The sequence below is a fragment of the Excalfactoria chinensis genome, chromosome 3, assembly GCF_039878825.1.
Source record: "Excalfactoria chinensis isolate bCotChi1 chromosome 3, bCotChi1.hap2, whole genome shotgun sequence".
Lineage (NCBI taxonomy): Eukaryota > Metazoa > Chordata > Aves > Galliformes > Phasianidae > Excalfactoria > Excalfactoria chinensis.
The window spans coordinates 10,000,115-10,027,355 of NC_092827.1; the positions used below are offsets into that span (position 1 = coordinate 10,000,115).

Genomic DNA, 27,241 nt, shown 5'->3' on the forward strand with positions numbered 1-27,241 from the left:
TCATGGTTGACTTCCCTTTGGCCTACTGTATATCTTAAAACGTACTTGTACTAATCTTTATTTTTGCCAGTTGAAAATGGAATTCATACCACTGATCCTTAAAATTAATTACAGCATTTAAGACAAGTATGTTTTTTCTTCTTTGTAGAGTGAAATTTAAATGGAATGACAGAGTGAACAAAGGTCTATCTTCATATTAGAGTAATGGATAAATTCCAAGAATTTACAAGTAACCCTTCGCTGATCTGAGTAACACAAAGAGAAGGTTCCACAGGAGACTGAAAATAACATAATAAAAGGTACGTAACTGTATGATGAAATGTATTTGCTGCTTGCTTTATAGGTATAGTATTAGACTGCATAATATAAATTGGAAATGGCAGATGCTTTGTAAATATTTAAGAGCTATAATAAGAACCTAAGACTTAATCTGGAATCTCTGTTGTTGTCCGCTGGGAAGCTTATTTCATTTCTGTCTTTTACTTTGCAATTTCTCCATTGCATTTAACAGAAAGAGTTGTATACTGTTTTTTATCAATTGTTTACACTAAGACAATGTGGAAATTAATAAGCACTGTTTATAAAAGTCAAGGAATACTCACAGAAGAAATTCAGTAGTCTCTGTAGAGGTGTCTCAAATTTTAATGTCTGTGGTGTTTGATGTAATAAATGCTATTGCCTGTGATTCTTGTTAGTATGAGCCTGTTGACCTTTTGTCTGTTGAAACCAGGCTAATGTTTGACCAGAACATTGAGCTTGCTCAGGTAGAACAACAGAATTCTAGGGTTTGGAAGGGACCTCTAGAGATCATCAAGGCCAGCCCCCCCAGCTAAAGCAGATTCAGTACAGTAGTCGCACAAGAAAGTGCGCAGATGGGTCTGTCCTGAGCAGGAAAACATTCCAAAATGTTTCCAGTCATTCCACACATTATGGCATGAAAAAATCACGTGGATATCAGTTGGACCATGGTCAGAACATTTATCAATAGAATGGACTACTGATAAATAGATAGTGATTTGTCTTTTTAGACATTTAATCTTTTTTTTTGTTCTTCTGTGGGTGAAAGCATGTGATCTTGCTTGCTTTCTGTAGTGTTTTGGGACTCTAGATATTCAGAATGTAATAAACGTTTTTTGGGGAATAAGAATCACATCCTAACCTGTTACAGAAAAGATTACGTTTTGCCTTGTCTTAATATTTGATGTTTTGGTTATATGTGACTTGAGTTGACCTTGTTAGTTTTGCAGGATTCATGTCTTAGTAGCCATGTTAGTGCAATGAGTTATTTATCCATTTATACAGAATGTATTCATATACACACGCATGTGTAGGTATGTTCTCAGAGAACTGTAATCCTTCATTAGTAAAATAACAGCATTTTGCTTTCCACAATCATGGCCTTACAAAGGCAGGTATGCTTTCTGCAGAAATAGCAATGGAGCAGCACCATTAATCTAAATTATCCTTTCTTTAACTTTCTGATATCTCAGATATTCATTTCCTAGGCATTTCTTGTTTTCATATAGTTAACATTTTACTTTTTACTGCACACCAAGCTTTCTTCAAACCTGCACTGATTATCTTATGATAGTGGTGTACATCTATAACTTACCTTTGAGCTCTGTTATTAACCAAAAGCAATTGTAGTAGATATCCCAAAGCGTGATGTACCAAAGAAAATAGAATCCAGGTTGATCTCTGGTGATAGTCAAGAAACTCAGCTTGATTAGAATAATGATGTTATTTCTCTTGTTATTGCAGAGCCTTTGCAATGTAAGCTTAAGCTTGAATTCACTTAGATTTCAGTTCTGAGAATTCACTGAGATTTTAGTTTAATGCAACATTTGTTATGATCTTTGTATTTCTTGTGTCAGTTTGGATAAATACAGTCTGTGTTATTATCTGTTGGTGTGTTGTCATTTAACAGACTATAAGTTTCAATCTTCTGTTACTTTCATGTTTTCTCAGTACTCATGAGTAAGAGAAAGGAAGAAAGTGTTTCAAAGCCTCCATCCCACAAAAGGCAGAGACAAGAACACACAGATGAACGTAGTGATGAGTCCAGTGATGACGAACACTCACTGTTTTCAGCTGATAATAGTTTCTCTTCATCGTCGGTAAGTTGTTCTAAAAAATCCCCCCCAAATAGGACTTTGTGGAACCAATACTAAAAAAATGGAACAATTGTAATGAGTACTTTTGAGTAAGTTCACTCTTTTTTTAGATCAAGTATTTTTGACAGTTGATTGTAAAGCAATGTATAGGTCACTCAAAAAGTAGTTACTCCTATTTCACAGAATCATGACTATCACCAGAATCTTGACTATCACCAGAATCATGTTTGAGTTGGAAGGACCCCTTAAAGACTATCTAATCAAAATCCAGTGCAATAAAGAGGCACCTACCTCTCCATCAGGGTACTTAGAGCCCCATCCAGTCTGACTTGGAACATCTCCCAGGACAGAGCTTCCACCACCTCTCTGGGCAACCTGTTCCAGTGCCTCAGTACCCTTTTGGGAAAAACTTCTTCCTTATATCCATACTAAATCTCCCATCTTAGTTTAAAACCATTTCCCCTTGTCCTAACACAAAAGACCTTGCTAAAGAGTCTGTCCCCTTCTTTGTTATAGCCATCTTTTGGGTATTAAAAGGCTGCTATCAGATCTACCCAGAGCCTTCTCCAGGCTGAATGTGTGCCATTTTTTCCATATGAAGGGGTTCAGTGATACACCTTTGCTTCATCTGCACTTCTGTATCTGATGCCATTTTATCAGACTGCCCCTCTGCTGCACAGCAATAAAATGTAATAGAACATTGGCAGGAAGGTTCAACCTCTACTGCCATACCACCACCATCTGCCTCTGACATTATGGAGCAACATAATAAAATAGGAGGCATTGCTTTTGGAGCAGCCCTCTAGTATTCTGGTTTTATGCAATGACTACTGCTGAAATTGACCAATATGTAAAACAAAAAGATTTTGCGTTATAGAATCATTGCATATTTGGTTTAGGTAGTAGGAAAAGTAGGAAGTGTATTTAGAAAAACATGATTTGCTTAAAGAAGCACTTCATGCTTTGATTTCGTAGCTGACCCTTGCAAATGTCTAACACAAATGTTTGAAATGAAATGAAACTAGATGATGTGAGTATTCTTTTCTCTCTTTCTGTAGTAGTTGAATTTCAAGCTTGATGGTGGTGTTTTTAAAAAATATTTATTGAGCATAAATATACAGCCTTGCATATTATGAGATACCGATGTTGATATCACTTTTCATTTTCTTGAACACTACCCTCTGTTCTGTGTCACTCCTGAAATCTTTTCTTGCTTAGTTTTCTGAAGCACTGGTAATAAAACAAAAAATGTATTGTCAGAAAAATACTTTATGAGTTATACATTGGAATGTCCCTTTTGCTTCTAGTTTCATTTCCTCCTACCTAATTTAAATCTTAATGCCCTCTTTCAAAGTCACGCCAAGGCTTTTTGCAGTGTTAATTCAATAACAAGAAGTGCTTCAATGACACTCCTTATTAACTGCTCTAATAATTGTGTGGAATGTATGCTCTTAATCTTTGGCATCGTGTAAAGTATAAGCTAGGGAGAGAACAGCCCAATTTTGCTAACTGTTTTGGTCTTGATTTACATACTAACTGTTTTGTAATGAGCAATTTTCATAGTATCATGAATGAATGCTGATTTCCTTGTGGTTTGTTACCATTCATGCTTTTTATTATAATCATTTGAATTCTTGTTGTATTTAAAGTATGTTAAATGTGTTTCATTAAAATACACAAGTAACATAATATGTGATTATTTAGACTGTAGGGGAAGCTGGGATAATTGAAAGTATCCAGCTGAAGAACTTCATGTGCCATTCGATGTTGGGGCCTTTTCAGTTTGGATCAAATCTCAATTTTATTATTGGAAACAATGGAAGTAAGTATTAATTGCATCATTGCTATAGGAAAGAACACTTCTGTTGAGACTTCAAAATGTATAATTTTTATGTGAAAAGGAATTGCTGGTTCATCTCTAAGTCTTTGGGGACTGTAGATGCATTTGATTTTATACTTGAGAATCACAGTCTATCCCAATAGTGCAGAGCTAGTGAAAAGAGTTTTAAATTCAGACATTTATGAAAGATAACGTAACTAAACTTTTTATAGCTAAACTATATGTAAATTTATATTTATGTTTCACATAGGCATATATTCATTTTCTAAAATACACAGCAGTTGTCCAAATGTATGTCAATTTGAGACTGTTTTAGAAGGATGTAGAGCTTAAGCAAGTTCATTTATTTTGGAGGGAGAATTTAAAAAATTAAATGTAAATGTTAAAGAGTGCTTAAAATCTCTCTGGTAGTTAAATAAGTAATATTATGTGTTTGGTTTCTTTTGTATTATAAGTGTTTGCTTTGCTTTTAAGGAATGGAATTTTCTTTCTTCCTGAGATAGAACGTCTCATTGAACACAAATTAATGAGGAGAAGTAGCAGAAGTTTGGCTCGGCATGTTTTCTGCGGGAGAAACTCAGAAATGCCTGATTTATTATGCTCTTTCCTAGAGTTGTGGCTATTTTATATACCTGACAACTTTGAAATCTTTCTGCATGAATACATAAGTAGTCAACAAGGGGTCTGGAGAACAAGTCTTAACAGGAGCGACTCAGGGAACTGGGATTGCTTAGTCTGCGAGGCTCAGGAGAGACCTTATTGCACTCTACAACTTCCTGAAGGGAGGTTGTGATGAGGAGGGGCTTGGCCTCTTCTCCCAGGCAACAAACAGGACCTGAGGAAATGGCCACAAGTTGTACCGGAAGCAGTTTAGATTAAACATAAGGAAAAACGTTTTCTCTCAGAGAGTGGTCAGGCACTGGAGTGGCTGCCCAGGGAGGTGGTGGAGTAACCATCCCTGGCAGTGTTCAAGAGGTGTCTGGATGAGGAGCTATGAGATATGATTTAGTAGCTTGTGGTAGCGATGGTAATGGGAGGACGGTTGGACTAGATGATCTTGTAGGACATTTCCAGCCTTGTGATTCTGTGATTCTATAAAAAATCTCTAATATGAATGTGCTGAAGACAAAGTAACAGTAACTTTGGTTTTTTTCTGTTTCCTTGTTTTTGGTTTGTTTTTAAGAAAAAAACAAAACAAAACTTTGTTGCTTCTGTTACAGGTGGAAAAAGTTCTGTTTTAACTGCACTGATTGTTGGACTTGGAGGAAAAGCCACTGCTACCAATAGAGGTTCCTCATTAAAAATGTTTGTAAAAAGTGGAGAGACGTAAGTAAAACTTGCTTCATTTTAAGGTGGAATATGTTGTTGTGAAACTGATTCAGGTTAGCTGCTCAGTATTCTGGTGACTTAATCTCTGTTCATCTGCTAGGTCTAACAGATAAGAATAAAATCAAAATGCTGAAATGGCCTCATTAAAAATAAATAGATGTGCCAATAGCATTCAGTTTGCTAGTGCATAGCAAAGTGTACTGTTTAAGCTTAGTTCTTATGTATTAGATGTACTTGAATATCCTACAGACAAACTGAAGAGTTCATTAAAAAAGTTCACAGGAAATGAATCATTACCATTCTGTTAGCATGAGTTTAATTCTTTCTGTCTTTTTAGTGACATGAGTTTATACACAGTGCAAAGACCTCAACCCATGAAAGGATTATTTAATGTGAAGGATGTGAATTAATGTCTGCTGCAAGAGTGGGGATCGTATGTTTAGGGGAACCACAAAAAAGATGAGGTTTAAAACCTTGTGTTTACATAAAGCTGCAACTTGAAGCTCCAGACTTTTCCTTTCAGAAATATCTGGAGTAAAATTATTTCAATACCTGCCTTATGTAGTAACGTTTCAGCATTCCTGTTAGAAACAGAATATCTGAATTCAGAATCAAAACCATATCCCTTATTTTCCAATAAGAAAAACAAACTACCCTTAAGTAGTGACCTATAAGTTACTTTGTTTAGGGATGGCTATACAAGCCAAGCAATTTGTAGCCTATGAGCCAGCCTGGAGATAGGAGAGTAACCAGAAAGGAGCTTGATAATACAACCTAAAGATGAAGGTACTCAGGTATGAAGGAAAAGTGGGAGAGTCTGCACATTTTGTTTTTGCTCATAACTAACCTGAAGGTACAAACAAAGCAGTGTGTGATGATCTTTCTGTTCAATTGGCTTTAATGCTCTCATGGCTCTGACATCATCATTGTGTTTTGTTCCAATTTGTACTATGAATGACTTTCGTTTATAACCTGATGTGAGATTTTTTGTGGAAAATTATTAAGTTCTGATTTTCTTTTTAATTTGTAACTCATTTCATCTATCTGAGGGTGTCTGTGTATTTATTTTTGGTTTTGTTTTATTCCTTTAGTTCTGCAGATATCTCAGTTACACTGCAAAACCAAGGCAGAGATGCATTTAAGCCCGAAGTGTTTGGTGACTCTATTATTGTGAATACACACATTAATATGGAAGGGAGCAGAACTTACAAACTGAAAAGCAAATCTGGTTGGTGATTGTTTCGCCCTCAATCTTTAAAGCTCTTAAAATGGTTTAATTACTTTAAATGTATTAATGTTAATGAAAGATTTTCTTACAAGGTCAACTTTTCTGTACCTGTGTTGGCATGTTAGACTGCAGTATGCTAGTATGTCAACAGCAGTTATTTCTCTCTCAAACACTCTTCCTCTCCCCCTTAGGTACTATGATTTCTTCAAAGAAGGAGGAACTCTTAGGAATGCTTGATCACTTTAATATCCAGGTAATTGTTAGTGTCTAAATTCTGTTTAAGACATTAGCTTGTGATGTTTCATTTTGCTAAATGAGAGAAGTTTGCCTTTTTCTTGTTTTTATGATCACTTAAAATGGCAAGAGAGCATTAAAATTTAATATACCTTGTACAGTGCTGGATAAGACCTGATCCCATGCAGGTCGATGTTCACTGTATTCTACAAGCTTGACATATCCTATCAATGAAAGACAGCATTGGTAGACTTCTTTCATATGCAGAGCTTTTTTTCCTTAATCGCTGCTGATTCCTTCAGCTTTTGCTGTTATAGAAATGTCATTTTTTTTTTTTGTTTTTCCTTATTTTTTATGCTTAATTGATTAATGTACGCTATTCAAAATATTCCACCTGTCAAATAATATAAACTTCTGTTACTGTTCTGTTATTGATTTTTATTGTGGAAACTTCTGTAAGAATGTGTTGGGCAATTCCTTGAATTAAAAGTAGTACTTCGGGCAGTTGATTAAAGAAGAATTAAATGTCATTGTTGCACAGAATTCCCACCTCAGGAATTGTTAAGTAAATAAACTTCCCAGAAGTCACTGATTGTTGTGAAAACAATTCCTTAGATGCCTTTATTGTGTTGCAAAGTTGTATTTGGAGCATGTGTGTGTGTCCCTGCTTTTAGGGATGTGTGATTATAAGTCTTTCTTCCCTAAAATATGAATGAAGTAACGTATCTGATATTACAGGTAGAAAATCCTGTGTCTGTTTTAACCCAAGAGATGAGTAAGCTCTTCTTACAGTCTAAAAATGAGGGTGACAAGTATAAGGTAAGAAAAATCACTTAACACCTTGGTTAAATAATAAACGGTGACTTTCAGAGGTAGTCAGTTTCTGGTTTCTAGTAATTATTTTAAAAATGCAGCCCAGTAAAACAAACAAAATATTTGAAGCCAAAATACTGATATAAAATTTGGGTAGGAAAAGAAAAATCAAAACATTTTAAAAAATATCTAATTGGAGCAGTCATTCACTTTGTAAAAACAGTTTTTTGAAACGTTTTTTTTTCCTCTGATGGCACTGACAAATTCATGGTTGTTTTTGTACAACACTGAGTTAGGTCACTGGACAAAAGTACCCCACAGGTTATTTTACTGTAGGTGTTATGTAACTCCAGAGCAGTTGGAATAACTCACATCTAGGCTGGATGTGGCTCTGGGCTGCCTGGTCCAGTGGTTGGTGACCATGCACATAACGGGGTTGGAAACTGGATGATCACTGTGGTCCTTTTCAACCCAGGCCATTCTATGATTTTTCTATGTTATCTATTTAAAGTTCATTTAGGTTTGCTGCTGAATCTGACATTTGCATCTTTCTTAATTCCCTGCTAGTTTTTTATGAAGGCAACTCAGCTGGAGCAAATGAAAGAAGATTATTCATATATTATGAAAACTAAAGAAAATACACGTCTTCAGATTGAACAAGGAGTAGAGGTATATTCAAGTTATAATAATTGTTAGTACTGTTTTGAGCACTGAAATAATTAGTAGTTAAACTATTAAGCTCTGAATGTATCTTTCCTATATCTCATTGCATTGTAGCTTTATGTACTCACAGTTGAACTTTTTTTTTTCAGCATCTAAAAGAGCTTAAGCGAATTTACTGTGAAGAAAAGGGACGCTATGAAAGCATCGAGTGTGTGAATGAAATGCAGAAACGCCTTGAAGAACTGAAACATCAAATGGCGTGGGCAGTGGTAAATTTCTTGCTAAAACGTTTCCTCAAGTGAAACCTACTTTGAATTTCTGAATCGCTGCAGACATTCTGATACATGCTCATATTTAGGTGGCTGAGATGGAGAGAGAAATCCAGCCGGTCAGAGAAGGTGTCAAAGCTGAAGAAGGAAATACAGAGAAGTTTGATCAGAAGCTGGAAGTATGTCAGGTACGTAAGAGGTTTAAAACCAGATGTTATATTTCTCCTTGGCTCAGGAACAGAAATACAGTTTAAATTGGGTGCTCTTTTAGCTTTGAGGTACTGAAGCTGGCCATCTTGTCTTTTTACAAGATGCTGCAGCCTTACAAATAGCAGTGCTTACCATTTACACGCTTATTTGGCCATCTGAAACTTAACAGTAACATTTGCATTCACATTTCATTGGGCAAAAAAGCTAAGATACTTGGTTTTCTGCTGCTTGTTAGGGGTATGCGTATATGTATTGCTTTCACGCTGATAGCTTACATTTAGGTAAAGGTTATGTTATGTTGACTATGAATTTGGGATGGCTACTATTGCCTGTAGCAGCGAATGGCAATTTAAACTGTTTTATTGTTGGGAGTCCTTCCTTACTCAGTGCCTATTTCTATAACGATTGGGTATCATGATTCAAAAAGACACTTGGAAATAAAACAAATTATTTGGATAACACTTCAGTCTTCTGGAGGTAACAGGAAAGAATAATAAAAAACAAACTTTTAGAGTTACATATGGAACGTATAATTTACAGAAAATTCTATACGGCCTTATTTTAAACTTTTTAGCCTCTCAAAACTCCTCCAAATTTTCTGAATGAGCACTCATTTTTTCACTGAAATTTTCAATATGCAAAAAATTAAAATTATATATTTTTGCAGTTCAGGTGTTTTTACTTTATGGCCATACATATCTATCTGTGTAGTACAAGCTTCATCTCTTTCCATGTCAGTGCACTTGCAGAAAGGGTCTGATGTTTGAGTAAAACATGAGTAAGAAAAGAAGGTTTGGTAGTTCATTGGTTTTCAGAGTGTGCTCCTGTGTTTATTTTCCTCTTTGCATATCTGTTGTGTCAATTACCTGTAAGACATATTAGCATGGATTCTGTTCAATGATATTTCATCTATAACATGAAATAGTTTTGAAGATTTTTTTTTAATTCACTTATAAATGCATGTCATTCTCTTGTTGCCCCAAAGATGAAAATAAATGAAGCAGAAGAAAAGTACAAAGCAATACAAGAGAAGCTGATAACAGTAAATGGTGAAGCAGAAGCCCTGCATACTCAATGTATGTCTTCAAAAGCTGAAGTTCAGACAAGAAGAAAAGCAGTCAATGAAGCTGAGGTAGGCAAAGGAGCTGATTTAAAACCTGAATCCTGTCCATGCTATACCCACATGTACTACTGCGTCTAGGCTTTATGAATGTCATGTAGCTCAGTGTAGTTCAAAATAAGTGTAATTTCTGGCTTGACTGACAAGCAGCTTCTGTTCGTGGTCATAGAGTTTATATCTTTACACAGGTGTTAAGAAATGGACAGCTTAAGTTGGCAAAAAAGGAAGGGATAACAAAATTAACCTCAAATTAAAGTTCTTTTTGTCTCAAGTATTGATAATTGTTTGTTGTACAGATGCAGTTCAGTGTTTACTTCCTCAAAATTGTAATTCTATGTTGAAATTACTCTTCCATTAAGCTAATATGTCCTACTTCCTTCATAGGTGCTTTATAATCGCGTCAAAACTGAGCTGAAACGTCTGGAAAAAGATGATGAACAGCTACATAACCGAATTGAGGAAATGAAAAAGAGGTAAATGTTCATACTCTGATGTTGTTTTGTTGATGTACAGATACGTACAGAGTCTGCTCTTCTGAGTAATGAGAAAATCTACAGTAAGAGAAAACATTTGTTTAATCTTTCACAGTCTCCACTTAAATATTTAAATATCCCTGGTTTGTATGATGAGGTTTTCGTTGGATGAGGATGATGCAATTGGGCAGGAAAAAAAAGGCTTATTTTTCCTGATGACATTTTTTAGCTTACACAGTGTTACAAAATGATTGATCATTAAACCAAATGTAATAGGAATGCAACTAGAGGAGAGTTATGTGTGATTACAAATGAAAAATGAAATACATCACTGGTACCTGTTTTGTAGATCTTGTAAATGCTCTGAATCTTAAATATAACTTTTTGATACATATGTCTTATATATGTTGCATGCAAATAGAGTCTGTATCACAAATTATTGTGCAGTTTTCAAATACTGAAGTATGATTATTTCTTCTAGTGCTTATCAGGCTTCAGAGTCTGAAAGGCTGGAAAAACAAAGGAAAATCACACAGCTAAAGGAGAAACTGAAGGCACTTCATGATGAAGAAATAATGATTGGCCAACAGATGGATCAGTTTCAGCAAGCTATTTATAAGCATAAAGAAGAGTTTGTTAAACTTAAGTAAGTTACAGTTTTTGAATGTAACTGTTTTTATTTATATTGTATGAGGTCTCTTCATAACTACCTGCAATTCTTCATGTTCTTGACAGATTGGGCTTCAGTTTCTGTATTTGCTTCCCCACCTACTTCCTTCTTCAGTTCTTATAGGACGTTCTAAACTTTTCTTTGGCAAAATATGACTGAAGCTAGAAAATTTTTGAGAGTTTACAAAGCTGTACAGGATAACTATTATATCTAAGTACATATTTGTAGAGACTTTGAACCACCTGCTTTAGATGTCTATTTACCCATGACTGAACTAGAAAAATAAAGTGTTCCTTGGTTTTTATTTGGAATGAACTTTTGTACAGTGGTTACCTGAGTGGTTTATGGTGATGCTGGTATTTATTGTTTCAAGAGATTTGGGAATTGTTGCATGTTACAACTGAATCATAGAATCACAGAATCGCTCAGGTTGGAAAGGACCTCAAAGATGATCAAGTCCGTGTTATTTCAAACATCTTTTGCCTATTTTCAAAGCAATTCCTTTGTGCTCTGTTAAAGACCTTTACAGAAGATGGTGCAATATGAAAATAGAAAGTTATAGTGATCTTTTGCTGGTTTTGGGGTCATTTTATGTCAATATTGCATATTGTTTACACAGCAATACATGCTATAAGTTTACAATTTGTTAGATGTCTTTATTTGTATTAAAAAATCATGTTAGAACACTGTCCTGCTATTATGCTTTTCTCTTCAGTTGAGTTTTGTACCAAGTGAATTCGTACTGCTTGATATTTTTGGAAACTTTTCTGTTCATCTGCTTTGATAGTATTTGTACATTTATTTGTGGCTTCTCTTTCTGCCTTTCACCATGGTTAAGAAGAAACATCTTGTAAAACTGTGTTGAAAAGTGGCATTTTCTTACATGTGTGGGGTTCTTTTTGGCTTTTGTTTCATGTCTTTTTGAAGCTCTAAGAATAGTTGCAAGTGTGCAGCTCACTGTAGTTTGAAGTACTGAGGTCCTGACATGCTGTCCTATTATATTAGTACTTGCAAAATAAGATGATAACTATTCCTGTGAAATTAAGGCTGTTCCTATTGGAAAAAAAATCTCTTATCTTAGGAGAGAAGACTCTGTTGTGAGACAAGACTTGGATGCTAAACAGAAGCACCTGAGAGAGCTGAGAGATAGTAAAACAAATACCTTTAAAAGATTTGGACAACATATGCCATCACTGCTTGAAGAAGTTGAAGTAGCCTATAGGCAACGGCAATTTAAACACAAACCTGTTGGACCTATAGGTAAGAATGACAGCTTTTCAGCTTTTTCAAGATAAATTTTTGGGCTTTTTCCTTATGGGTTTTACTGAAGAGCTAATAACGTCAACTCTGACCTTCAGAAAAACTGTTGTTTATGAAGCTTCAAATGTGTCTTTAGTCTGGGAAATTCAGAGGGAAGTTCTTTGCGTGACTGCCAATGTATACTAAAAGATTATTGTATACTAAAAGATGTATACTAAAAGATTGACCTGGATAGACTTGATCGATGGGCCAAGGTTAATGGAATGAGTTTCAACAGGGCCAAGTGTCGGGTCCTGCATTTTGGTCATAACAACCCCAGGCAACCCTACAGGCTTGGGGAGGTGTGGCTGGAAAGCTCCCAGACGGAAAGGGACCTTGGTGTGCTGATGGACAGTCGGCTGAATATGAGCCAGCAGTGTGCCCAGGTGGCCAAGAAGGCCAATGGCATCCTGGCTTGTATCAGGAATGGTGTGGTGAGCAGGACTAAGGAAGTCATCCTGCCCCTGTACTCAGCTTTGGTGAGGCCTCACCTCGAGTACTGTGTCCAGTTTTGGGCACCTCAGCACAAGAAGGACATGGAGGTACTAGAGCAGGTCCAGAGAAGGGCAACGAGGCTTGTTAAGGGCTTGGAGAATCAGCCCTATGAGGAGAGACTAAGGAAGCTGGGGCTGTTTAGTCTGAGGAAGAGGAGGCTGAGGGGAGACCTTATTGCTGTCTTCCAGTACCTGAAAGGTTCTTACAGTGAGAGTAGGGCAGGTCTCTTCTCACTACTGACTTGTGACAGGACGAGGGGAAATGGCCTCAAGTTGCGCCAGGGCAAGTTTAGGTTGGATATTAGAAAGTACTTCTTTACAGAAAGGGTGGTTAGGTACTGGAATGGGCTCCCCAAGGAGGTGGTTGAATCGCCATCCCTGGATGTGTTTAAGAGTCGCTTGGATGTGGTACTCAGGGATATGATTTAGCAGAGGTTTGTTGTTGTGGTATTGTTTTGTGGTTGTTTTTTAAGAGATAGGCTACTGGTTAGGCTGCGGTTGGACTTGATGATCTTCAAGGTCTTTTCCAACCTGAGTAATTCTATGATTCTGTGATTATACGATAGGTCGGATTTCATTGCAAAATAGTTGAGGTTGCTTCTGTGTTGCAAGTCTCTTCTGCGTGTTGCATAGAGGTTGTGTAGAGTATTACTTCAGTGAGATGACAATCTTTATGTGTCACATCACCCTTCTGTGCTCTTGTTGATTGTAGCTTGGTGATAGCACTGTCCTACTGTCAGGCAGGTTTTTGCTTAAAATACAGAGTGACAGCCTTGTGTTGTTGTCTTGCTTGAGATGGTGGATGCATGGAGAAGCGTAGAAAAAACTTTCTTGGAAAGTTTGATTTTGTTTGTGTCTGTCAGAGCTATTCAAAGTACTGGGGGCCCCAGACCCCCAAGAAAGACATGGAGCAGTTGGAGAGGGTTCAGAGGGCCACAATCAGAGGGCTGGATTACCTCCCCTACAAAGACAGGCTGAGGGAGCTGGGCTTGTTCAGCCTGGAGAAGGGAAGGCTACGAGGTGACCTCATTGCAGGCCAAGTTGGATGGGGCCTTGGGCAGCCTGGTCTAGTACTGGATGTGGAGGCTGGAGGCCCTGCCTTTGTCAGGGGTGTTGGAGCTTCATGATCTTTGAGGTCCCCTCCAGCCCAACCCTTTCTATGATTCAAAGCTATGTTCAGTTTGTAAGTGGCGGTAAAGACTTCAGCATATTCTAGAGGTAAATGCAAAGGCTGAATGCTTAATGGGAGTACCAGATGCTTACTGCAGAGGGAGGATGTGTAAACACCTGCAAACAAGTGATACGGTGGATATCCTCACAGTAGTTTAATTTGCAGTGTAGCTGTTCCTCTGCCTTCAGGCTTAAAGCCTGAAATTGTTAGTAAGTGAGCTTTGCCCTGGTTTGGTCTTGCTTTTCTGCCATCAGATACGTACCATAATGCAATTAATAGTGGCACTGTAGAATTTTTAGAGAGGGGGGAAAAGCAGTAGGCCTATATATGTAAGCTTCTCTAGGGAGAGATATTGTCTGTGTTCTTAGGGATGGCCTGTGTGTTTTGGAGCTTTATCTTCTTTAGTTAACTTTTGCTTTTATTTTGTTTTCTTTCTTCTTTTAATAGAGATCTATTTCAGATCCACTAACAAGATGAAAAGAGATAACAAACCCAAAAACCTGTAGTGATAAAAATGCACTTCTTAAATACGTTATGGACCTAAGCTAAAGCCTTGCTCTTTATGTTTGTTTAGGTGCTTTCATTCATCCGAAAGATCCTGAACTGTCTCTGGCTATTGAAGCTTGTTTAAAGAACTTAGTTCAGGCATTTTGCTGCGATAATCATAGTGATGAAAGAATTCTTCAGCAACTGATGTCAAAATATTATCCACGTGGATCTAGACCTTCAATAATTGTAAATAAATTTCATGATAAGGTTTATGATGTTAGACACAGGTAAGTTGTGATTGGAATGTTATTACATACCTACAGTGGTTTAAATTTATTAAGAGTTGAAAGGAACTATTTGTAGTGCGATTTAAAGAATCTTGTGTAAGTTTTATGCATGGTTGTTTTTTCTTTTTTTCTTTAGTGGAGTTCATCATCCAGAGTTCCCGTCAGTTCTCACAGCGTTGGAAATAGATGATGCAGCAGTTGCTAACTGTTTGATCAATGTGAGGGGTATAGAAAAGGTCCTGCTAATTAAAGTAAGGCTCTCCACTCCCTACAGGCCATTAAAGAAAGGCATTTTCTCTTTGTATAGTGAATACAGCACTTCCTCTGTTTTTTGCTTATCACAAACACTGAATAAAGAATTCCATCTCTGAAAGGCTGAGTGATTGGAACTCCTTGGACTTCAAGGTCCCTTCCAACCCAGCCATTCTGTGATTCTATGAAGCATAACTTGAACTGAGAGGAGATAGGGTCTCTGTTGGCTCACTGGACCCAAACTGCAACAATTATCAGTGTTTTAATGCAGCACACAGACATGTGCATTTCTGCTGGAAAGCTTCCCGTAAAGGCCCTTGTGACACTTAATATGCTGTCAGTATCCCACTTTGAATACCATTTTCTGCTTAGACAGAGTTAAACTGATGGTGACTATCATGACCCTAAGTATGGGCTTTATTTAAGAATCAATAAGATTAGAGCTTTTATTCTTCTTATTTCCTCACTCCCTTCACTCCCTAGCTAAACCACTGTGTTCATACGTCTTGACTTCCCTCTCTAGTGGGAGATCATGTCTGGTCAGGCAGAAAATCAGATTTCTTCTGTGTGGCTGCTTGGGGTGGTGTTGGCCAACATCCCTGGGTATTCCTTGGCATTTTTCTACACAGGTCTCCCTGCTTCTTTCCAGGATTGTCCCAGTTTATTCTGAGCATATATATCTCCTTTCCTGGACCCCTAGTTTGTCTGTTTTTCCAGTCTAAAATGTGTGCCCATAATCAGCCTCCTAATTTCTGTCTCTTTATTAATTGTCGGATTCAGAATGTGTCAGTTTCATGTAGTCTATGTGTTACCAAAACTTGTAGTCACCCCATCTGCTTGAACCTGGCAAGTAGCAGGCTTGTGCTTGAGAATTCAAAATCATCTTTTTGGACATTCACCCACTCACATCTACATGAAATTATTTTCCATCCGGTTGTGTTTCCATCTGGTCCTTTTACGACCTAACTGAACAGCTTCAACTGAATCTGGAAAAAGCTGAAAAGGTGTGGTGTAGAGGAGAAATAATACTTCAGAATGGATGAGTGTATAAATATTGATTTCCTCAGACACTTGTGACCACTTAATCTGACACTGGCAATCGTTTTTACCAGCAGATTTCCCAATTTTCTTTAATTTAATTTTGTTTGATGTACTTAGCACATCTCTTTGAAACATTATTTCCTCTGTTTATATTCCACTTCTGATAATTAAATATACTTAGTGTGTAGTGACCTTTTGGTTATTGATTTTTTTTTTCCCATGGCAAATTACAAGGCACCGATCAGACTACATAATTTACAATTTAGAAACTGGCAGCTAAACTAAGTGGGTTGTTTTTGAGAACGTGAATGTCTTACTCAATGGAGAAAAGCAGATTGTAGACATAACAGACTTTTTCTAATTATCCTTCCATTTCTGCATTTCTTGTCTATTGTTAGGAATGAGAACTGCTGGATCTGTTTTAAAGTGGTTTCTGTAAATGTGGTGAATTTTCTATAGGTATGATGAGGCAATTTTGTTTTTCAGAGTAGCTGTAAAGCTCGTGAAGTAATGCAGTCTAACAATCCTCCAAAAAATTGTAGAGAAGCTTTCACTGCTGAAGGTGATCAAGTATTTAACAGACGATATTATTCTTCTGATTACCTCAGACCCAAGTATCTAAGCAAAGATGTTGAAGGAGAAATAAGGTTAGCAACTTGCAATGTTGTTTTTGTTTAAAAAACAAACAAACAAACAAATCCATACATGTATTTATTGATGCAAATAATGAAATTGTGTATTTGTCTGTTTGGATGTGTGTGCATCAGAGTCACCCTCTCTCCCCTATTCTCCTTTCTCTTCCATTCTGAGGTTTACATATCCTTTTTGTGAATTGAGAATTCTGGAAAACTTCTCTTTCAATGCCTTTTACTATTGAAATAATCAGTAGTAATAATCTTTGAAATCGGGTTGGATTTTTAAAATCTTGAATTCTTATCCAGCAAACTGGGGACACTGAAATACCAAATGTAACCCAAGTAATGAAACATTCATCCGGAATGGTGTATATGAAATTTATTAAACACAGAGTCTGGGATGAGACATAATCAGTCCAATCAATTTTATGCATCTGTAACAAAAGTTAAAACGTTGATTAAATAAAGCACAAAAATTGTGGGTGTCTTTGGTTTATAAAAAATATAGGTTTTATTTTGCATTTCAAATGGGTTTACCGCATGCTGAAAAAACTGATGGAAGTTTGTGAACTTTTTAATAGAAAGAAAAGTATGAGAATGTATGGAATATTTTTTTCATATTATTTTCTCTGTGGTTGGAAGTAGATTTTCCCTAGTCAAAGCGTTTGTTTTCTCTCAAGATGCATTGATATTCTAATAAGGTATTCTGCAGTTTAGTTCACGTATTTGGCCTATTTGCTACAGTTGCAAATGAAGGTTACCAATGGTTCAAATTACCTTAATGCTTTGTTCACCTGGGACTAAACAGCTATTATCTGGTAGTTATCAACTCTGAACTCGACTGTAGAGGTTTGGTATTTCTTTCATGATCCGTAAAACCATCCAATGATAACAAACCTAAGATATTTTTTGTGCTTTTTTATGCTTTGCTTTGTCACACGTTTATCTGTGTTTGTGTGTATATAAAAGCATCCCAATATCACTTTTTTTTTTTTTTTTAAGTCTCTTGGAGAATGAAATTGCAAGCCGGAAAGCACAGTTGGCAGCATCTCAGCAACATTTGTCTTCCACTGAAAATGAAATTAAGCGGAATGAAAGTCATCTTCATCATCATCGACAACACCAAAAAGAACTACAGGTAAAAATGGGCACAGTGTTTCTTTTTTAGATGGTGGTCAGTCTTTTCCTGTTTCACTTTGACTTCTATGATATATTTGGAGCAGATGATAATTTTGAGTATTTATGCTTACCCTTGCTTTGGCATTTGCGTAGAAATACAGAAGATTTTATATGCTAGCATCTATGGTATACTTTCATCATTTAGGACAGAATGATGGAAGTTTTGGCAATATTGCTGTTGTTCTTTATTGTGTTCTTGTTTTATTTTTTCTCTGTTGTGCTACATCTCATAAATGAAATCTCTGCTGCTATTTTGGGACACAATTGGGAAACTGTTGCAGTATTTAATGGAGGTTTCTTTCTGCTATGTTCCCCTTCTGTATTTCTGTTGAGCCTTGACTTTTCATTCCCAGAATATTGTTTCTCTTCATGCTTCTCATCTGTATTCTTGGTCTTATTCTTTATGTTGAATATTCCATGCTTATAAGTTTTGCTTAATTTGTATTTTTTATTAAACCATTTTACAACCATTAGTACTTGTTTTCTGCAAGACTTCCAATGCTAGTGGGTGTGATAGATATTTATGGTAACTAATGATGTTACTGTTAGGAAATGTGAGATGAATATAACCTTGTGTGGTATATATCAGTAGATCACAAATAAGAGCCAGCACACAAATGGCATGTGAGTTTGTATTAAATGGATGTGGAATGTTTTTAATTCATATTTCTGTTAAGTGGAAAAGTGGTTATAATTTAATGATTTAAAGTATGTATTATTTTCACATTAAGTTCAGCCTTATAGAAATTCCATAGGTAGGCAGGAAGAATTCTCTATCTCATAGCCACTGATGAAGCTATACATTGAAATATATTACTTTCTATATTGATTTCATTGAATTAAACATCCTTTCTTTTTTAGGTAAGCTTAATAATATATATATATTTTCTAGATAAAAATACGAAGAACAGCTGCAGAGATAGCAGATCTTGAGAATGTCGATGAAATCCAGTATATGGACATCCGTGTATTAGTAAGAAAAGAGTATCCAATTTTATCTAATAAGGATGTGGGAAAATATCCTTAAATGTTGACAGTGATTGAAAATTAGAAGCAAGCAGCCAACCTAGATACCCTAGATTATCATTCAGGGTGCAAGTTGGATAAAGAGCAAAAAATTGTATGATTTACAGAAAGTCCACAATTATCTTCAAATGAGTGGTGAGCTTTGGGTGCATGGAATGCAAGGTGGTGGCGTAAAGAGATATTTTGTGAATTTTCATTGATTATTTGAATTATACAGTGCCATAAAATTTTAGTTAGGGAGAAGCAGTGAATGTTGGTTTGGAGGTCAGAAGCGGCATCATCAAAGCATAAAGGACAGTCTGGACCATAATATGAAGGAAGGCTGAGGAAACTGGGCTTGTTCAGCTTGGAGAAGAGAAGGCTCCAGGGAGACCTCGTTGTGGCCTTCCAGTAATTGAAAGGAGTATATAAACAGGAGGGAGAATGGCTGTTCACAAGGATAGATACAAATAGGACAAGGAGGAATGGTTTTAAACTAAGACAGGGGACGTTTAGGTTAGGTTTTAGGAGGAAATTTTTTGCACAGAGGGTGATGACACACCGGAACAGGTTGCCCAAGGAGGCTGTAGATGCTCCATCCCTGGAGGCATTCAAGGCCAGGCTGGATGTGGCTCTGGGCAGCCTTGTCTGGTGGTTGGTGACCCTGCACACAGCAGGAGGATTGAAACTAGATGATCGTTGTGGTCCTTTTCAACCCAGACCATTCTTTGATTCTGTTAATTTGTCACCACATTGCTTCTCTGCCCTAAATCCAAAGTTTCTTGCTTTGTTGTCAATTTACCATGGAGTTTTAAGTTTTGAAGTGCAAATACTGACTTACGGAAGGATCATACCACTATGGTTTATTCAAAGTGCTTGCCCTTATATTCTTAGAATCCATTATTTGTGATTTAAGAATAGAATATAAATATTTGTGATTTGTTCATTAGTAGTTATATTGTTTTAAGTGTAATTCTGTAATAAACTAACATTTAGGTGATTAAAATCTAAATACTGAGATTCGGGCTGATAAATGTTGATACTTATCCTGCCTGCAAATGTTTTGGTTAATTCCATGCTTGTTTTAGTTTTCCCACTGTTTTATCCGGGAACACTGAGAGGTTGAGTTGCACAACTTTGTACTTTATCAGTAGGCTGCCTTTCTGTGCACATGTGAGTAAAGATTTCAAAGCATACTCTAAGAGTAAAGAATCATTAGGTAGGGATTCTGCAAGCTCCTTTAGGGTTTAGTTTGTTTCAGGCAGTCATGTCGTGTTGGTGTAGGAAAATACATATTTATCTTTTAATCAAACAGAAAATATTCAGTTTCCTCTGGAAAATATCTTTCAATTTTTTGTATTTGTAAAAAAAATTACCAGACACTTTTTCAACAACAAAAAAACTTACCATTGTCTTTTGATAAGGGTAGAGTTATGTATTTACTTCTCATTAGTCCTTTCTTGGATATTTCTTGGTGGTTTTTCTCTGCACTTCCTTATCACTACTATGTATTATTAGCTGCAATTTCACTTAATACTTGTCGTTCATTCTGACCTTGCTTTCACAATTTTCTGATTGTGAAGAAGCATCTTAGTATAATATAAGGTTCCATTTAAATTTTTTCCCTAATATTTGTCTTTTTAAATCAGGAAGTATGTGTGGTGATAATCAGTTAGTAATGGCATGATTGTCTTGGGAACAGTGACAGCACAGTTACTCGTCCTGTATTCCTGTAAAAACAAATTAGGTAATGTGCAAATGTACGTCTTCCTTTTGTTCTTTATTTTAATATATTTTGACAGGAAGACGTGGCTGAAGAAAACAAAAAAAAGATGGAATCTGTAAAACAAGAAATGCAGGAAGAAAGCAGAAAAATGGAAGAACTGAACAAGTTTCTTCAGGAAGCTGAGAAACGATTTGAAGAAATGAAAGAGAAAATGAATCAAATAGAAGATATCACTAATCCAATTAAGGTAGCAACACCTCCGTATTTTATTTTTTGTTTAAATGGAAGCAGGATGGTCCTTCCTGATAGATTTAAGGCCTACCTGAGAAAATAGTCAAAACAAGAGGTGATCTTCTTTTTGCCAAGGCCTGGCTAAGAATATTCATAACTGGTCAGTTTTTAAAATAGTGTTTGGAGTTCTGTATGAAATGGTTGTTATTGTATAAAGCTACACAGTCACAGAAGGTACCAACCATTACATGGTTTTGATTCTTCAAGATTAGAGAGTATACTTGGAAATTGTAGAAAATTAACACAACTTAAGATTTACCTTAAGTAAACTTAAAGTAAATGCAAAATTTGGTGTTGGCAAATGTAATCTTGGCAATCTCGTACTACAAGAATTAATGGTTTAAAACTGGAGTAACAAAGTTCAGCGTATAAAAAGTGTTCAAAACCTGTGAAAGAAAGGAATGAGTAGAAACTAAGATTTATCACTGCAGAAATCTCTTATGTGCCTCCATAAACTGTGTATTGATATGCAGTCAATCTGAATTAGGAAAGCAAGAGTAAACAAGAAGGGGAAGAAAACAGGTAAGGAAAATAACTGATAAATATATTAATTACAGCGTATCTGTTGTGGAAATTCTTAAACAATCAGCATATATCAAACTGTAGCTTTAAGATATGATTACAAAAAAGTGAAAGCATCCATTATTGTTGCTGATGGTTTTCATTTGTTTTAGTATTCTTGATTCTTTTTGTTATTTCTTTTTAAGGTAAGTCATATACTAATTAACAGGCATGAGAAATGAAATTGCCTTTTAATTTACATTGTCATTCTTGATAACTCTATCAGCAAAGTGTCTCTGAAAAGGCATGAAGTCAATTCCACTGCATCAACATGCGATGCTCCAAAAGTAATGCTTCCTATTTATTTCCATGGAAACTAAAAGAGCACAGTAACACTATTTGATAGACAAAATTCTCATCCATAAAATACTATTTTTCATCATAGCCACCACCATTAGCTGTGTACTTTTGCCAGCCATGAACAAAGGTGTGTGCCACGCCTGTTAAAATCTGTCAGGTAGGTGGCTTGTCTTTGATGTCGCTGTTGCAACACAACACCCACTGCCTCACTGTGTTTGCTCGCCTCCACTGTTCAGCAATCGCTCATGAATGTCAGTGGGTGCCATTTTTTCCACAGGGAGGAATTCAGTGACACGCCTTTGTTTCATACGCACTTCTGTATCAGGCACCATTTTATCAGAGTGCTCCTCTGCTTCCATCTGTCACACAGTAATGAAATGTAACAGAATATTAACAGGAAGGTTCAGTGTCTGCTGCCATCTCACCAACGTAATAAAATAGGAGGCATTACTTTTGTTGCAGCTGTCATACATTTTAGTTAGAGTGGAACACTGAACTTTCGCACAGCCAGATAATCAGGCGCATCAGAAGTTCTTGTTAGAATGGAGTGCACACAATAAATGTGTTTTGGAGGGGTTTAGTAGAAAGAACATCCCATCAAGGTTCAATTCCATTGTGGTTTTACTCTGGTAAGCACCTCAGCAACCTGCTGCTTCCCACTCACTCCCCCAAATCTGAGATGAGGGAGAAAATCAGAGGAGAAGTAAAAGTGAGAAATCTTGTGGACTGAGAGTAAGGCAGTTAATAGGTAGATCACAAAGAGCGTATACAAGCAAAGTAGAGAAAGGGATTCATTAGCTTCCAGCTGTCAGAAGTTCAGCCACTTCCAGGAAACCATGTCTCCGTCATGCATAGTGGTTTCTTTGGAAGACACACACCATTACTCCAGGTGTGTCACTCTTCTCATCCTTTATTTCCCAGCTTTTATTGTTGAGCGTGATGTCGTATGTTTGGAAAGTCCATTTGTGTCAGTGGTTCTGGTTTTGTCCTCTTCCAGCATCTTGTGCACTCCCACCCTTCTTGCTGTCAGAGTAGCGTGAAAGGCTGAAAATACCCCAGCATTGTGTAAGCACTGCTTAGTGATAATACACTGGGTTTACATGGCAAGGATTTAGTAGTGGGAGAGTTGCAGGGGTGGCCTCTGTGAACAGAGCCCAGCAGCTGCCCTGTATCAAATCAGAGCCAACTCCAGCTTCTCTGAAAGGGAGCAGCTGCTGGGCAGAGCTGAGCCATGAATACCACAGCCTCCATTCCCCATTCACCTTGTACCTCTCAGGTGGGGAAACTAGGAGTGAAGGAGCAAAGTCGAGTCTGGAGAGAAGTGGCAGGTAGATGTTTTCAGTTATTTTCTTGTTTCTCACTAGACTGTTTATTGACAGTAAATTAATCTTTCCCAAGATGCATCAGTTTTGCCTATGAGGGTGACTGGTAAATGATCTCCTTGTCTTTGTCTTGCCCTATGAGCTTTTTTCAGTGTACGTGTTTTTTTGTCCTGTTTAAGGAGGGACAGTGAAGGGAGTAGCTCAGTAGGTAACTGGCAGGTGGTCAGGGTTAGTTCATCACATGTAGCTAAAACTCTGGCCTGTAATCAATGTTGTTTTGGTCACCCATATAAAACTTAGCACTGTAAGAGCCAAGAAAAATTTGTCTCAGCAAAAACCAGTACAGATTCTTAAAACCATTTGCTATGTTCATGTTAGAAATGAGTATAGACTTCCTCATAAGTTGCTATTAAAGCTCATGGACTTTGGATTCAGTACGACCATTCTTTTTAAAATCTGTTTTTCAAAGCAACGTGATTACATTTGAGAAGTGTGTGGAGGTGCTTAAGCACCTGCCTCATACAGTTCACTTTTCACACCTTGACTTCTCAAAATAGGATGAATTGGACAAAGCGGACTCAGAACTGGAAAACAGAAGACGTCATTTGCAGTACTATGAAGACAAAAAGGAAAAGCATTTGACTTACATAAAAAAACATAAAGAATTACTAGCTGCTAAAGAGAAAAAATTGGAGGTAATTAATCATTCTACTTTTATAGCATACAGATGATGGTTAGCACTTGGTAAGCTGAATATTTTCTTAATTATGTTCTAAGCTATTTGCGGGTAGATAAGCAGACTTTGTGTAAATGAATCAAGGTATCTCTCTCTGGCAGAGCACCAAGTCAGTCTTGATAACTTAATGGTTATCCATCAGGACTTACTGTTCTGCATTTATGCAAGGCATAAAAAAAAGATAAAACAATAAAGATGGAAATGCCTTTGCTCAAAAATACATATTTTAAGTTATCATAGTATCATAGTATCGTGCGAGTTGGAAGGGACCTTAGAGATCATCGAGTCCAACTCCCGGGATTCGAGCCCTCTAGTGTAGCAGAGCGGCAGTTTTACCCCTTGCGCCACAAGAGGGATTCGAACCCGGGCCCTCTGGTGTTGCAAGCGGCGGTTCTAACACCGTGCGCCACCGCACATATGATACTATGATACTATGATACTATGATTTTAAGTTAATCTGAATTTTACCATTCTGCTTTTTGAGAGCCAGATTGTTCTCCTGTACAGATTTCATACCTGACCTTTCAGTGACTGAACTTGTTAAGCTTTACAGACTCACTCTAAAATCCTTTACGGAAGCATTTAGACGATTAAGTCCTACGGTGTTTATTTGCTCATTTATCTTTATTAAATAAATAACAGTGAGTACATTAAAATTGCCAGATATCGTTGTTAGTACTGAAATAATGGCCTATTTGTTAGTAAAATCGTTGATGGTAACAATAATTTTGTTGTAGTGAGCGTACACAAAGAATATTAACAAAAACTCTGGATTGGCTTGGAAGCCTTGCCTTTTGTGTTGCACACAATATTTGTAGCAAAGACTAACAGACATATTAAAGCTGTAACAGCTAATTGAATTTCAAATGTTTCTGTAGGAAAAAACTGCACAGGCCAGGCAAATCTACGCAGAGCGCATTGAAGTCAGCCGTACTGTGAAGAGTCTTGATGCAGAAATGAATCGCTTGAGAGAGAGGATAAAGACAGAAAAAAGTAACCGTGGAAACACAGAAGAAATAATACAGTAAGTTATTATTAATGTTTGTCTAGTTCAGGTAAGATGGAAGAGAGAAACACTGGTTTTCTTAGAGGGCATTCATGTGTTTTTCACACTAAAGCAATAGATGAATGTATAGAAACATACTGTATTGATTGCGCAGTCAACTGGTAATGAATGGTCTTGTGAAGGTTGAACCTCCCCTGTAGGTAGGTTTTACATGGGGTTGATACTCTGAAATTGCCAATAATTAAACACTTGTACTTAAGTATTTAGAGGTACTCTAATTACGACTGCATCAAAACTCACTCTTGTTCTGAGGTGCACAGAGCATTAAGCATTCTTCTGGTTAGAATAACTAATGTTAGACAGTTACGTGTGATTTAGACACTTGTCTATTCTTGTACATGGGAAGCTCAGTCATTACTTCTCTTTGGTACAAGAGGTTTTGTTTAACAGAAAAACAAATAGAAGTAAAAACTTATTCATTTGTTCTCTTTTGTGAAGGATCACCTGACACATTGAAATGCTTTTAGCTACAATATGGAGCCTTACAGTACAATTTCTGTTTGAATATTTTAATTATTAAAGTGATTTTCAGCATTTGCAGTAATTGCTTGGTTTTAGTCTAGTACATGTTAATGCTAAACTTTCTGTTTATTAAAACAGGCGATTTCTTGATGCAAAGGAAAGATATGAGGATGCAAACAGTAAAGTAAATAACTTAAAGAAATTTATTAGGCTGCTGGAAGAAATAATGACACAGAGATTCAGCATATATCGTCGGTTCTTAAGGTAGGGTGGTTTTATGGTAGTTTCACTTTTCAGGTAACTAGGATGTAGATAAAAGTATTAAACAATATATAAAAAAAAATCCACACATGCTGACATTATATTTGAATATAATTTGAATGTTCATGATAAAAAGTTGTTTCTGCTGCTCTTCAGATCTACTAGAAGAGGAGTGTGGTTAACTGGTATCTGAGGTTGCATTCTTTGGCCAACAAAGTATAAAGGTGGTATGTAGTTGGTGCCTGTGCTTCAGAGGGTGAATTACAGAGCAGGCTTTTGAGAATTAAGATATTTTTACAGCGATAGAGCTCTCTTAGACTCAAGTCTGTTTTAAAGCCGAAAATCATAGCAGAATTAGCAGAATATAGTCCTTTTTCTGTTAGAGCTGTGGAAGGAGCATCTGAAGTGTCTATTAGAGCAGGTGTTAAACTTACAGAAAGTACAAAGCCATCTATTAAATCAGGTGTTAAAGAAAGTACAAAGCCATTACTTCTGGATTTCTTTGCTTGTGTGTCCACGAGTCTCACCAGTACATCCAGTGTCTAAAGTCAGCTGGATGGGATGGCTTTATGATGATTTGATGTAGGAAAACGTTATTAATAGAATAGGGCTCAGCCTTCGAGATTCTGATGTGAAGCTGCTGATTTAATTGAAAAAATAATGTGTTGTTGCTTTTTCAAGTATTTTAAAACGTGCTGATACATTGTTTGTGTGATTTAATCGATTTAAGGCTCCTTTCTTTACGATGCAAGCTGTACTTTGACCACTTACTGCGCATTCGAGGTTGCAGTGGAAGAATACTTTTTGATCACAAAAATGAGACTCTTTCAATAACAGTAAGTTATTTTTTATTACTTCAAGTGTGATCATGTGTGTTAAAATAGTTGTTTTTCTTCATATTAAGAGTTCATTTATCAGTCATCTGAATTAGTCTTTCAAAATTATTCATCCCCATATCATTGATAAGGAGCTTTGCCCTATCTGTGTGAATGTGTAATGGCTATTTCCTTTAAGCTCTCAATGTTACCTATTTTTTGTGTATTCTGTAAACGTGTATCTCTTAATGTGCCCCCCAACACACACACACACACAAAAGTCTTAATCATGGAGGATATTTCTTTTTCTGTGGGAGGCTTCAGTTCTAGGAATTGAGGGGAGAATGTGTAGTGATGGCTTAAATAGTTGCTGACATCGTCCTCATTAAACAGGTGAAGGTCAGGTATCCAGAACACTCAAACTGAACCCATAAGATGTCAAGCCATGGTATAACTTTATCAGCTGACTTGTCTTTTTCTGCTGATGTTTCATGTTTCTTATGTATGAGATCTAAGCGGAATCAAGGAAATTAAACCTATAAAACCCCCCAAAAATAATAATAAAAAAACAACAAACAGCAGCAACAACAACAACGTGTTTTCATGCTTAGTTTATTAAAAGTAATTTAATTTGAAAGTAATTTAGTTAACAAGCTGAGAAAGTGCTTAAGTTTAATTAGGTAGAATGCCACAAGGTGTCACCATAAGCAATGGAACCGATTGTTTTCAATGTTTCACTTACTCTGATGAATAAACTACTCCTCCTTTAACTGCAGCTGTGAATCAATTACCTGCTTTTCTGTAATGGCTGGGGTAACCATTGGATTTTTCTCTAATACAACGATGCTGGTTAGCAGTTTATTTAATAACATTTCATAGCTATTAA

At 36.6% G+C, this 27,241-nt stretch overlaps 1 protein-coding gene across 1 annotated transcript in view; it reads left to right on the forward strand.

The window, feature by feature from the left end:
- The window catches only part of SMC6 (structural maintenance of chromosomes 6), a 32,360-nt gene that overhangs the window by 992 nt on the left and 4,127 nt on the right, over positions 1-27,241 (forward strand). Inside the window, exons 2-25 of the mRNA XM_072331752.1 lie at positions 149-299; positions 1,969-2,117; positions 3,819-3,936; positions 5,175-5,280; positions 6,375-6,511; positions 6,703-6,764; positions 7,484-7,564; positions 8,126-8,227; positions 8,371-8,490; positions 8,580-8,678; positions 9,686-9,832; positions 10,205-10,293; positions 10,775-10,939; positions 12,045-12,223; positions 14,502-14,703; positions 14,840-14,954; positions 16,483-16,643; positions 17,634-17,769; positions 18,703-18,783; positions 20,618-20,788; positions 23,573-23,710; positions 24,630-24,775; positions 25,418-25,543; positions 26,271-26,376. Of these exons, the coding sequence (XP_072187853.1) occupies positions 1,974-2,117; positions 3,819-3,936; positions 5,175-5,280; positions 6,375-6,511; positions 6,703-6,764; positions 7,484-7,564; positions 8,126-8,227; positions 8,371-8,490; positions 8,580-8,678; positions 9,686-9,832; positions 10,205-10,293; positions 10,775-10,939; positions 12,045-12,223; positions 14,502-14,703; positions 14,840-14,954; positions 16,483-16,643; positions 17,634-17,769; positions 18,703-18,783; positions 20,618-20,788; positions 23,573-23,710; positions 24,630-24,775; positions 25,418-25,543; positions 26,271-26,376 (2,931 nt within the window). The 5' untranslated portion in view covers positions 149-299; positions 1,969-1,973. The remainder of the gene's footprint in view (positions 1-148; positions 300-1,968; positions 2,118-3,818; positions 3,937-5,174; positions 5,281-6,374; positions 6,512-6,702; positions 6,765-7,483; positions 7,565-8,125; positions 8,228-8,370; positions 8,491-8,579; positions 8,679-9,685; positions 9,833-10,204; positions 10,294-10,774; positions 10,940-12,044; positions 12,224-14,501; positions 14,704-14,839; positions 14,955-16,482; positions 16,644-17,633; positions 17,770-18,702; positions 18,784-20,617; positions 20,789-23,572; positions 23,711-24,629; positions 24,776-25,417; positions 25,544-26,270; positions 26,377-27,241) is intronic.